Consider the following 13577-nt stretch of genomic DNA (forward strand, 5'->3'; position numbering starts at 1 on the left):
GACACAGCTAATGCATAAACACTTCCGCAAACCTTCATTTGGAATGCTTTAGAAAATCCTCATCCTGACAATTGGGACAATATTTGCACGTGGCCGGTGACTGCCATCTATGAGTGCACCAATACTTAAACAAAGTTATCCCCCGTCCAGCCAAGCAGTGCAGACGGACACATTAGGTGACTCATTACTTAGTCAGTCATGGCAGGCCTAGCGCCTGATTGTAGAGTCATTCTTCATCAGACGGTGGAGAACTTTGCAGTCAGGAGGCTTTAAAGTAGAGCTATAAAGAAGCGCACTTACCAAGTGGTACATGCAAGCATGTGTGCGTGTGTGCGTGTGTGTGCTATGCATGGTTCCACTGTACAAATTCAGTGCGTCACTGTCTTTCATCTGCAACAAAAAAAAAGAAATGGTAATCTAGCGGCAAAAGATTATGATGATGAAATAGCAACCTAAAAAGCTAAAAGGGATCAGATTATGTGCAGCAGCATCCATAATCGTGATGGATTACTGGAGTTGAAAATTATCCGTAAACTTTTATGTGTCCCAACAACGTCACGCGTGTGGAATATCTTTGCGCCCCCGCGAATTTATAAAGGCCGTAAAGAACTAAATCCAGTTTCGATGGGACTGTGCCTTCACTTGAGCCGTTACTTTGCTATAAAATGCTAAGCCGGGGCATTCAACACCTTACGGTAAGCGGGTTTTCGTGCTCAAAGCTCACCAATCTCACAACATCCCTCGAGCAGTTTTCAGAACCCACAGCCACACAGCCCGGTGTTACCAGGTTCGGTAAACGCTAAGCACACGCCTGTAATCCGGCGAACGGGGGGGGGGGGAGGAGGGGGGGGTTGGTAGATCGGCAGAGGAATACAACTGTTCCGAGACACTAGCTGGGCAAAGAGAAAGTGGGTACGCGAGCTATCTGGCACAAGTGTTGACTCTTCTCCAGGTACCCGTATGCATTCTCCATCGCTGTCAACCCCGTATTCTTGTACAGAGAAGTTGAGTTTTTTTAGGTCCACACGGCGTACAGCCGTTTCAATACGGGCAAAAAAAATGTTTTTTTGTCTATTTGTTTGTGCATCTCCCTTGTGATGGGACTTTGTAGGATGGACGTTGAGATTTATAAGGGCACGGGGTGACCAATAAGGTCATACTTGGTCTGTAATAAGGTGGGCACTGATAAGGGGTTGACAGGTATGATTCTCTGGGCACTCAGGGTTCTCAAGACATAAGTACTGTACTAAAAAATTCTCCCAACAGTCAATGCCTCGATAGCTAACCTCAATATAATGTTTCTCGAGACTCGGCGAGGTTTGTCGAGGTGGTCAACGTCGTTACGTTGTTTAGTGATCTTGATGTAATTCTGATTATATTACAGAGTATTCTAGGTCTTGAGCGTGCGTCTCCTCACAAGCCACAGCGCGCTGTTAATGTCACCGTGAGTAACATCCCAATTCAATTGCATTCCTGTGGCTCACCTAAGAATATGATGAAGAGGAAGCAACGGTACCGCCAGCCAACGTACTGCCCGTGACCATTAGGATGAGTCATCGCCTGAAATTGCAGTTGAAAACGAGGACACAGAAAATCTGTTTGGTAAAAGCGGTAGCAGCGCCACGCTGGCGAGATGTTAAATACCTCGCCTGATATGCAGGAAATCGTGGGTTCGATACCGACCCTGACGCCTGCTGTATATTTTGAGTTTGCCTGTTCTCCCCGTGGTTGCGTAGATTTTTCTCTGGGTCCCTCCAAATTTAGAAAAATGCATTTAGAGTATTTGGCTGTGAGAAATGTCCATACGCTAAGCCACTTTGTTGCGCTATCAAATGTGATCGCCAGGTCGCTTCTGAATAAGAGCTACATAGCTCAGTGGGGCCTTATCTGGTAAAATAAAAAATATTTTGACAATTTTAGCAGCGGTTATTCCACCCCGATCAGGGTGCAGGAGGCCAGCTCTGTAGGTTCCCCGAGGGAATCGTCACCATCTCGCGGCAACAGGATGTCTCCGCGTCGCCGTGGCGACTTCACGGCAAAGGGGCAGCAGTTTCGGCCGAGGGCAGCGCGACCGCCCAACCCACCCAAATCGGCGCTTCCAGCGGTTGCGCGGACGTGTCAGAACATTGCTCTTCTGCTCCCCCCTCTCCACTCCCCCCCTCCACCACGGCAGCCAATCCACTCCAGAGTACCAAGCGATTTATAGATTTGAAGGGGGGCGGGGGGGGTGCGGCTGTTTTTATTAACGTCGCGCACAAACAAGGTAATTTTCTTAAACCGCGGCTCTCTGCTCTTTGCGCTCCACCGTGATCTGTAAAGACTGGGACCGAGGGCGTTCGAAGCTTCGCCGGCTGGATTAATTGGGAAAACCGGACGCAATTGGCATCGTAAACCTTGATTTTGTGTGTGTTCGGCTGAATATACCCTCCGGAGGGTTTCTCTGGAGGTTCCTCTAATGGAGGCCCTTCCATCACCAGTAGCCTGAGCAAACAATTGCAGGGCTCCACCTTTAACTTTGACTAAACTGAGACTGGCTGGCACGCAATGTGAGGGACATTTTAATGCTACCTCCCCACACTGTCCGTGTCAGTTGGAGATGGAGGGCGTGCAGATCAATGGGTTTTGCTGCACTGCGTTGTACCGTCCACAAGGATTATGCACCTGTATTACGTGCACACAACACCGTACCAGGCACTCATTTGAGGCCGAGTCGACCTAGGAGAGGCCCAAGATCGGTTCAAATAATCCTCATTGGTGTCGGCTGTGAGCGGCATTCGAACTCGGGGCGCCGGGTTCTTCGTACTGCACTACCCTCCCCACATTCACACGCGCACGCGTGCACACACACGCACACACACACAAATCCCCACAAACATGCGAACACCCCAATATCGCATTGTATATACACGATGCGCATAACACAATTCCTCTAATCAGCATGTCTCTACTTTGTCAGCACCAGATTAGATAAATAGTGAATTAGGAGGCAATTCGGCAAAGAACATTATCCCCGACGGCGCTCCGCGTGCGTGCGAATTGCGTGCAGCGCGAGTAATTTACCGCACAAGAGCCCCTAATTAGAGCGGGGAGACAGAATAAGTCGCGTAATTCATTCCGATGGGCGACCGCGATTCCGACGGCTGCAATTTTCGAACCCGTTCCTATTTCACCCCCCCCCTCGTTTTTCACGCCGGGGGGGGGGGGAGCGTTGTTACGCGCTCGCGTCGTGCCCAGCTATCGTGGGGTGACCAACGGTGATTGTAGGGCGCACACAGAGGCCAACCTAGACTGGAAGCTCATTTAATTATCTAGATTGCCAACTCATTCCTGTAGAACTGCTTTTGCGCGTTTGGTTTGTTGTCCTTCTCCCGTGCCTCCGATTGAAGCGGTTGGCTGCGGACGTAACATTCTGTCTCCTGACTTGATTGCAGTCTGTTTGTGATCGCTGGCTCATTATTGCACGGTTTGAGATGAAAGGGCATGTGTTTAAATAAATTAGCACGGCTGTAATCGTCAATTCATTTCACAAAGCCTCACATTAAATTAATGCAATGAATTCGAGCGATGGGCGTTATCAGAAACCGTGAAAACAATCCTAAACGTGCATTAAACAGAAATATAATTCGGAACATACATAGAATTATTTTGTTCCCCAACAAGCAAATGTGGAAATCTGTAGAGAAGGGCAGCTAATCCGTTGCGTATTTCCTGTGCAGCCGCTCAAACGGTTGCAATAAGAATAGGTGTTAACCTTTCTGGCAATGCAACAGGTGTTGTGTTGAGAAGTCCACACGCCGACGGAAAGCTCAGGAACGTGGCAGTCGATGCGAATGATTTGAGAATTTGGGGGCGGCTGACGGAAGGCCTTCTCTCGCGGCCCACCCCACTAACGAGAACCTTCCCCGGTAACCAAACCGGTGTCTACGACGGCCTTCCCCCTCCCCCCCTGCCCCCCCCCCCGGTATGGGAAACGAGAATCGAAGTCGAAATTAAACCCAAACCAAAAGTTTCACTCTAATAATTTGGCTTATTCAGATTCTCGGGCCCTCGGCGGTGGCTTTTCCACGATTCTACCAAAGGCGAGATCCTGGCGCGTGACTGGCGCGCCCATTTTCGAAAATCATAAGATAGGTAGGCAACGCGCGCTGTTGGGGAGAGTATGCAGGGGTAGGTGGGGGGGTGGGTGGGAGGGGGGGGGCAGGGTGATGGGAAATCTGCGAGCCCCCTCCTGCCACAAAAACTGCAGTCAAAATGGTTTTTCATTGGAAGCACGTGAATTTTGGGGGAAGGTCCATAAAGAAAAGTTATTTATGCCCGGTGAATATCAATGGGGCACCCCACGAGTGCATTCATAATATCCTCTGCGTTAATCAGACTCGATGTTAACAAAGGCAAGCACCTGGGGACTGGGGTAGAGAGCGGTCAGTGTGCGTCCCGGAGCCATCGTGCACCAATCCAACGGCTGGATCCTCCCGTAACTGCCCTTTAGTAATGGACGGCTTCACCACGGTGACATCAATCTACCAGGGTGGAGTGGGGGGATCAAAGGGGGCACCGTGCAGCTTTACCCCAAGAGATGGGCAACTGACGGAGGCAGGAACGAAATAATATCGTTAGACGCTGGTAAAAAAAAAAAACTTTTCCTTGTCTCCTCCTACTAGCCTAGACCTTAGGGGAGGGCCCAAGGCAGCCTCGTCTTTTCCTTCCATACCGACGGATAAAAGGGACAATTGCACCCCTCCCTTTGTTTCATGTAAAACGACCACGACGTAAACAAAGCGTACGCGCATCTCGGACACTCACACGCACACACACACACACATCTGGGACACACACACGCATCTGGGACACACACACGCATCTGGGACACACACGCACACACTCATCTGGGACACACACATGCATCTCGGACACTCACACACACGCATCTGGGACACAAACACGCATCTCGGACACTCACACGCACACACACGCATCTGGGACACACACTCATCTGGGACACACACACGCGCACACTCATCTGGGACACACACACGCATCTGGGACACACACACGCACGCATCTCGGACACTCACACGCACACACACTCATCTGGGACACACACACTCATCACGGACACTCACACACACACACACACGCATCTCAGACACACACACACGCATCTCGGACACTCACACACACACACATTCATCTGGGACACACACGCGCATCTGGGACACACACACGCATCTGGGACACACACACACTCATCTGGGACACGGACACACACACGCACACACACTCATCTGGGACACGGACACACACACGCACACACACTCATCTGGGACACTCACACACACACGCATCTTGGACACACACGCGCGCGCATCTCGGACGCGCCATGTGTCGAGCTGCGGCATGCAGAAAAGACAGTGATGTACGTCGCGTTTATTCAAGCGCTGGACGTTTGCTTCAGCAGATGGGCCGCCGGGGCCTCGGCTATGCGGGCTTTGTTTGTGTTTGGAGCGGGAAAGTATGCACACGCTGGAGGGTGGGGACAGATTCCACTTGTAATGGACCCACACGCTCCGATATTGTTAAACGCTTCATTGCGCCATGTGGGCGTTTTCTGTGCGGCTCTGACCGTTTTTCCGACCGACAGATGTAATTGTGGTATGTGATTGTTAGCGAGCACCTATTAAGGCCAACTTTATTTCCCCATCGCTGGTGTTGGCACAACACCAGGTGTTTGGTTTGTCGTGCCGAGCTGACCTCGTGAGAGAGGAGGGGCCTGGGGAAGATCCAGGCCCGTATTCTTATGAACGGCTCAGCCCAAAGCCGTGCATTCACCGAGCCAGCTCCGAGAGCAGGATCCCCGCCGTGCTCAGGATCACCCCCGAGCCGAGAGCCACGGCTGAGCTGCTCCTTGCGTCTATAGACAGCGACCGAGCGGCTCAACGCCTGGGGCCGAGCGGCCGCTGAGCTACACGGCCCTCAGAATAGCCAGCGGGGTGTGTGCGTGGCCAGGGATGGAACACAAGTGCGGCCGAGATCACGGGAGCGTTTCAACCACCGCACCCCCGCCTCTCGGCCAAGTTATGACCGCTCACTGACAACACCCGCCCGAACCCGCCGTATTAGGTGGGCGTGTCACCGGTGCGCGAGCTGTTGTGTGTGTGTGTGTTATTAGCGTGTGGGAGCAACTGTTGTAATGTCTAACAGTGATGTACGTGTGAACCGACATGAGAGGAGAGACCATTTGTATGCTTACGCGTACGTATCCGCTAGTACGTCGTTTGCGCGTACGCTTGTACATTTGCAAGTACGTGTACTTGTACATTTGTGCGTGTATACGCTTATACGTTTGCGAGTGCGCGTATTTGTACATTTGCGTGCACGAGTGCGCTTGTACATTTGTGCGTACGCCTTGCGCTTGTATGCTCGCACGTGCATGTGCACATGGCTGAGTAGCAACGAGTTAATTGTACGACGACAGCCTTAGTCTACCGATCAGCGATGTTTACACATCACACCAGGTACTCATTTGAGACTGAAACGCTCCTGTAGCGGTTCTGATAATCGTCACCGGTGTTGGCGGAGAGCGAGGTTCGTACCCCAGCGTGTTAACGGCTGCACTACGGCTCCCTACTTTGTATAACCAGTTACATACACGCACGTAGAAAGCTGAATTTTTGCCTCTTGATTTGTATACATTGCCATGATACGGCTTTTCAAGTATCAAACTTTAGAGGTCTCCCTTTACAATTGTATACGTTCACCTATATTAATTTTTATTACAGAATTCCAAATCGTTACGTTATCACATAGCGTCCCGCAACCCTTGGTGACCATAACCGAATGCAAAAAGATGCACTCTGCCATCAACAGAGTGTTTTCCCCCTTTCGATGCATTTTTTTTTGTCGTTGTAACCCTGGCAGGAACCTCAAAGCACAGAAAAGTTAACGCACGGAACCGTCGCCAGCATTGGTGGGAGCACAAGTGGCCTAGAGGCAGCAACAGCACATTCACCGCTTGTAGCAGAGGCTCGGGGTTCGGATCCAGAAGGCGGCCCGGTTATTACTGCGGGTGTATTGTATATATACAGTGAGGGGAAAAAGTATTTGATCCCCTGCTGATTTTGTACGTTTGCCCACTGACAAAGAAATGATCAGTCTATAATTTTAATGGTAGGTTTATTTGAACACTGAGAGACAGAATAACAACAAATAAATCCAGAAAAACACATGCCAAACATGTTATAAATTGATTTACATTTTAATGAGGGAAATAAGACAAGATTGTAGACCTACACACGGCTGGAATGGGCTACAAGAACATTGCCAAGCAGCTTGGTGAGAAGGTGACAACAGTTGGTGCGATTATTAGCAAATGGAAGAAACACAAGAACTGTCAATCTCCCTCGGCCTGGGGCTCCATGCAAGATCTCACCTCGTGGAGTTGCAATGATCATTAGAACGGTGAGGAATCAGCCCAGAACTACACGGGAGGACCTTGTCAATGATCTCAAGGCAGCTGGGACTTTACTCACCAAGAAAACAATTGGTAACACACTACACCGTGAAGGACTGAAATCCTGCAACACCTGCAAGGTCCCCCTGCTCAAGAAAGCACATATACATGCCCGTCTGAAGTTTCCCAATGAACATCTGAATGATTCAGAGGATAACTGAGTGAAAGTGTTGTGGTCAGATGAGACCAAAATGGAGCTCTTTGGCATCAACTCAACTCGCCATGTTTGGAGGAGGAGGAATGCTGCCTATGACCCCAAGAACACCATCCCCACCGTCAAACATGGAGGTGGAAACATTATGCTTTGGGGGTGTTTTTCTGTTAAGGGGACAGGACAACTTCACCGCATCAAAGGGACGATGGACGGGGCCATGTACCGTCAAATCTTGGGTGAGAACCTCCTTCCCTCAGCCAGGGCATTGAAAATGGGTCGTGGATGGGTATTCCAGCATGACAATGACCCAAAACACACGGCCAAGGCAATAAAGGATTGGCTCAAGAAGAAGCACATTAAGGTCCTGGAGTGGCCTAGCCAGTCTCCAGACCTTAATCCCATAGAAAATCTGTGGAGGGAGCTGGAGGTTCGAGTTGCCAAACGTCAGCCTCGAAACCTTAATGACTTAGAGAAGATCTACAAAGAGGAGTGGGACAAAATCCCTCCTGAGATGTGTGCAAACCTGGTGGCCAACTACAAGCAACGTCTGACCTCTGTGATTGCCAACAAGGGGTTTGCCACCAAGTACCAAGTCATGTTTTGCAGAGGGGTCAAGTACTTATTTCCCTCATTAAAATGCAAATCAATTTATACCATTTTTGACATGCGTTTTTCTGGATTTTTTTGTTGTTATTCTGTCTCTCACTGTTCAAATAAACCTACCATTAAAATTATAGACTGATCATTTCTTTGTCAGTGGGCAAACGTACAAAACCAGCAGGGGATCAAATACTTTTTTTCCCTCGCTTAATGTGCGTATGTTGAACTTCTTTCGCACCGTACATAGCCAACTGTGCGAATCGGTGGTGCGGGGGAAGGACAACAAACCAGGGAATAAGTGCCACCTGCTTCTCGGTGGACGCGAACGATCCCGCGACAGCATTAGAAAAGAGCGGCTCCATTGCGTGCCGCCGCCATCGTGGTCCCAAATTTAGCCGAATTGGAAAAACTCCAACTGCAAAGTAAACTCAGAAATGGGATCACGCGGAGCGACAACGCCCCGAATGCGGGACAAACTGCAGACCGTGTCTGTGCGACGCAGCACCTTCCTTCGTGAAAACCGTGACCCCGTAAGGATGGCATGAATACCAAACGTACGAAATTATGATTACCTGCGGTTACTCTCTCACGCAGACGAGGCGTGGGTTTACAAGCACTCTACCGCCGCCACGCGCGCGCGAGCACCTACCCGCTCCGGCGAACTGGCTGCTCGCAAGGGTGGTGGGGCGAGTCTTCCCCGAGTTCACCGGCGGAGAGAACATCTGCGGAGACAGGGAGGGCACGCGCGCAGGGACAGATTTAATTACGTTCCATGTTTTTTCGTCCCCAGTCAGTCTTACTATTTCAATCGGCTCAAGCAGTGCCTTCTCACACGCGCGGGTGTCTTTCACATCGTTCTCAACTCCCGCCAATCCGGAGTTGAGAACGGGGGGGGGGGTGGGGGGGGGAGGGAAGTGCGGGGGGGGGGGGGGCAGGGTCAGGCAGTCGAGAAGGCGCCGGCGCTGATGGACACCAAACCGCTGCACCCAAGGAAACATTTCATATCTGCGATTTGGGGTCGTGACATTGCCACAAAACGTCACCTCGCACGAGAGTAACGTCGGCCCGGCTCCCCCCCACCCCTGACAGCGCCTACCCGAGCCTTGACTGTTCGAGTCTCAGCACGCACGCAGTGCTATCAACGAACTTGGCTAAACAAAACAAAAAAAAACCCGAGGACTCTGCTGCTGGATTCCAGACCAACTGTCAGGAGTATAAAATTGCTCCACACAGCTTCCCGAGCAAGATTTTCACATCCCCTTCAGGAAACGTTCTTTTGATACCCTTTGAAAAATCCTGACTCACAACGTAAGAATAATAATAAAAAATCATCTTGGGCCCTCGATCTCATCTCCGAGGGAAGGCCCTGGACATGGATAAGTTCGGTTGTCATGGAAAGAGTGAGGCTCTGCGTGGGAAGCGGTACGGCATGTCTTGCGAGCGCCGGGAGGAGACATCGGCGTTTATTCGACGTGGCAGTCGATCATTCTTTGCCTCTTGAGGCGCATTCATTCGTTCATTCCTTTCGAATGAAGATCCAAAGCTCCATCTTTATTTTATTGATCTTAGCCCCCCATTTTAAAGTTTGTCAGTATGTTGATACTTTTGACGCCAAATTGTTGTAAAACCTCTTTGTTAAGTGCAACTTGAATTCCAATAAGCAGTGCCCAGAACGCGGCTGACACGCAAATTGCACCAACTGTTTACATTTTCGGCAGAAGCCGGATTAAGTTAATGTGGAAAAAAGAATCGACGTGTTTAAAACTCCTCAAACACACGTGCGCGCCAGCACAAAATAAAAAATAATCTCACAACCCGAGGACGCACCAACGTTCTTTTTCTGTCCTTATCACTTTGGACGACACCGCTGAGATCCTGGGTTCAGTCAAGGCCGTCGTATGTACGTGCGTTGAACTTCTTTCGCGCCGCACGTAGCCAACTGTGCCAACTGAACGAGGCTTTTTAGACGTTGCGCGCCGTTGGTCCGACTCGACCCAGACGCAGCTCTACATTAAAAGCAACAACTTCATAAAGCGATGAAAATTTATAAGAATAGGTTTTACCCTTTCTGGCAATGAAACAGGTGTTAAGATGTTCAAACACGAAAATTGATACCTTTTGCAAGGCAAAGTGTGCATTAATCACACATGCTCGTGGCAAAAATTCATTGATATTCATTATCTCACGTTAATTTCCGTATTTGCAATTTGTCACTTTCGGTTTTAATAGCAGTAATTTTTCATTTCAATTCACGCCGAGGTCGGCTCCTTTCCCAGAAGCAGGCCCCGCCACCGTCCCTTCTGCCTTGGCTTCGGCGGAGCGGAAGGAAATTTCCACGGCAGACTTCGTCGCAGGCCCTCCCCCCACCCACCCACCCACACGCGACGTCTGCGGCGACCAAAGCACGACCTAGGGGCAAGCAAGCGCTCGCCCCTAATCGATGGTTAATGAAACTTGCAGCCGCAGCTTAAGATTTAGGGGTAATGAAATCGCGTAAAAGTACATCCGCCTAAATGCTCTTTGGTTTGTTTATATCGAGTGAGCGAGTAAACAAAAAGACAGCAACGAGGGCCACCGATACGGTGACAAACGGCGGTCGTGGGAACAAGCACGCGACACCGCTTGGCTCCGAATATAAGAGGCCCCCCCCCCGCCATCTCCGAGCTAAATGAGCAAGGCAGGGGGAGCACGGTGGCTAAACAAGACGGTAAGAGGCTCCCCCGCCTCCCCCACCCCACGCCGCCTTCGCCCAGTCGCCGGAGTTACCCCGTGGGGATCGCGGGCGTCCGAGCTAATTGCGAGACGCCTGCGGGGAGTAACGATTTTACGCCCTGGCGGTGTTTAACAACCCCTTGTGAGGCCGCAAGCGAGGGATCGCTCTCTACTCTCGCTCTCTCCCCTCTCCTCTCTCTCCTCTCCCTCTCTTCGCGTCACCATTCCAACAGAGTTTTTATTCCTCACTTCCTGCTTCAGGAGAAATGAAGCTCAGAATAATAAACAAGGGCCCCATCGCGAGCACACGCTGCAGTGACTCCGTTTCTCGGAGCGGACAAAAAGGTTTGGGGACTTGTAGATGCTGGCCACTGGAAACGCATTTCCGAGAGAGCCTTTATTAGCAAGCGTCGAGGCTATATTTACGAAGTGTATACCATTACACCCGGGGACTCGGTCCCACCGGCACCGCCAGAGAAAGAACCTTCTTTTAAACAAAATTCCAAGTCAACTTTAGCTTTTAAACAAGCCACACCACCACTGGGAGAACATGCAAACTCGTCAGGGTCGGGATCAAACCCACGACCCCCTGTCAACCAGGCGAGGTAGTTAACATCTCCTAGCCACCGTGGCGTCTCTGTGCTTACATTCTTATATTCATTATAAAGGAGGCGTGTAAATTATAAATGTATTCATCGATTAGAATCGGCAATTATGTACAATATATCAAAGTTATATGCAAATCATATGCTGCGACGCGCCTGGTATACAGGAGGTCGTGGGTTCGATCCTGACCCTGACGCCTGCTGCTGGATATTTGGAGTTTCCATGCTCTTCCCGTAGTCCTCTGGTTTTTCGCTCCACATTTAGAATCAGCAAGCGTTGAGAGCATTTGGATACTATAAATGTCCACGTGACGATAATCCACTTCGTTGACCTATCATTTGTGGCCAGGTCGCTTCTGAAAAAGATCTATAAAGCTCAGTGGGCCTTACCTGAAGAAATAAAAAAAGAGTACACAACAAGGGTGTGCATACGGCTACTTCACTTCACGCACGCCGTGACATCTCCTTTGCAACAGACAGGTTTGCAACGTCATCTACCAAGCACAGCGAACCATAGCAACGTTCAACAGGGGAGGGAGGGCGGAGAGGGGGGGGGGTCGATATCTAAATGTCGACAACGCCACTCGGCATAATCACGGCAAACAACGTCGAGGGGGATATAACGTACGTCCGCGCCAATACGCTCGGGGCGCGCTGACCCGGCAAGATAGCCCGCGGATACTCAAACAGAAGCGGCAGGTCAACCCCACAACCAGAGGTCGAGCATGCTATCTACGACGTCACCTCTGGACAGCGAAAAAAAATAAAAGTGAATTATTTAGCGCACGAAAGCCAAACAGACTCGGCACACACGCTATTTCAGGAGGTTCATGCATCGGGGATGTTTGACCAACACTAATTACACGGCACGTTTTTAGCTGTGGGAGGAAACCGGAGAACCGCAGCGGCCATCCGTCGCGCAGCCGAAAGCGCTCATCATCATCCACAAGCGGAAGACGACGGTACAACCTGCGACTGGGGAGCGGAATATCAACGACGAGAGCAGGTATGGTCACTTGCTGCCCGCCCGTCAACAACCACTGAGTAGCGGCACTCGCGTTATCAGATCGGGCTCATGGCCAGCGCCGTTCGACGGCCGAAGAACGCGGACGGCAAACTCGTAACCCATGACATCGTTTTTTTGGCTAGATCGCGTAAATATATAAATCTGTCATTAAACCCGCCACCACCCGACACGGCCAATTAGTAAGGTTTGTCACGTGAACAGAACATGCCAATTCGTTACTAGTACAGCACACCGGTGTGTTGAAGAGCAAATCCACAATATTTACAATCTGAGTACGACGTTCCGCAGTAATAACAACTAGCATCATCAAGCGGACAACCGGATTTGGCTCGTAATGTTTGTGGCGGTCCCAGCAATGTCGTTGCTTATCTCTGCAAGGCGCCGTATGAAAGAGCACGATTAGCGTGGTAGCACAACAAGAATAGAGAGGCAATGTATAAGGCGACGTTCCTCACACGTACAATAATTCACACTGCCAAAAGTGAAACTATAGGGGGTGTAAACTATACGACGGGAAGATAGGGGGTATTTACACCCTCTATCTTCCCACCGCGCACCTCCGATGAGCACAGGTGGCTACGTATGGTGCAAAGAAGCTCAACGTACATACGTACAAACACCGCAGGAAATCTACGCACTGCCACTGAGAACCGAGCAAAACCTTCACGCCAATGCATGTTCACTGAACACCACTAATAATGCAAACAACGCTTCATTCCAGTAAAGCACGAAACAGTCAAACCACCGAGCCAAGGCTTTTGAAAATGTTAGATTAAACATTGGCCATCATTAATAAACAAACAACACATTTCCTGCAATTAACGCCGGCGTGTTTATTTAAACGCAAAGCCAAAACGTTTGCAAATATTCAAGGGGCCGGAACCCATCCTTCATCTCGACAGAGAGAGCATAATTCGTCCCCTCTCGCCAACAATCCTCTTAGCCACGAATCACACCGTTTGTGGACAT

The 13577-nt window shown here is 50.3% G+C and overlaps 1 protein-coding gene across 6 annotated transcripts in view; it reads right to left on the reverse strand.

Moving 5' to 3' along the window:
• The window catches only part of LOC116953628 (transcription factor 12-like), a 275417-nt gene that overhangs the window by 231889 nt on the left and 29951 nt on the right, over positions 1-13577 (reverse strand). For all 6 annotated transcript variants that reach the window (XM_032973997.2, XM_032973998.2, XM_032973999.2 and 3 more), the window contains exon 3: positions 8914-8986. In XM_032973997.2, the coding sequence (XP_032829888.2) occupies positions 8914-8986 (73 nt within the window). The remainder of the gene's footprint in view (positions 1-8913; positions 8987-13577) is intronic.

Source organism: Petromyzon marinus, chromosome 52 (genome assembly GCF_048934315.1).
Source record: "Petromyzon marinus isolate PM22_M1 ecotype Great Lakes invasive population chromosome 52, UKy_Petmar_22M1.pri1.0, whole genome shotgun sequence".
Classification (NCBI taxonomy): domain Eukaryota; kingdom Metazoa; phylum Chordata; class Hyperoartia; order Petromyzontiformes; family Petromyzontidae; genus Petromyzon; species Petromyzon marinus.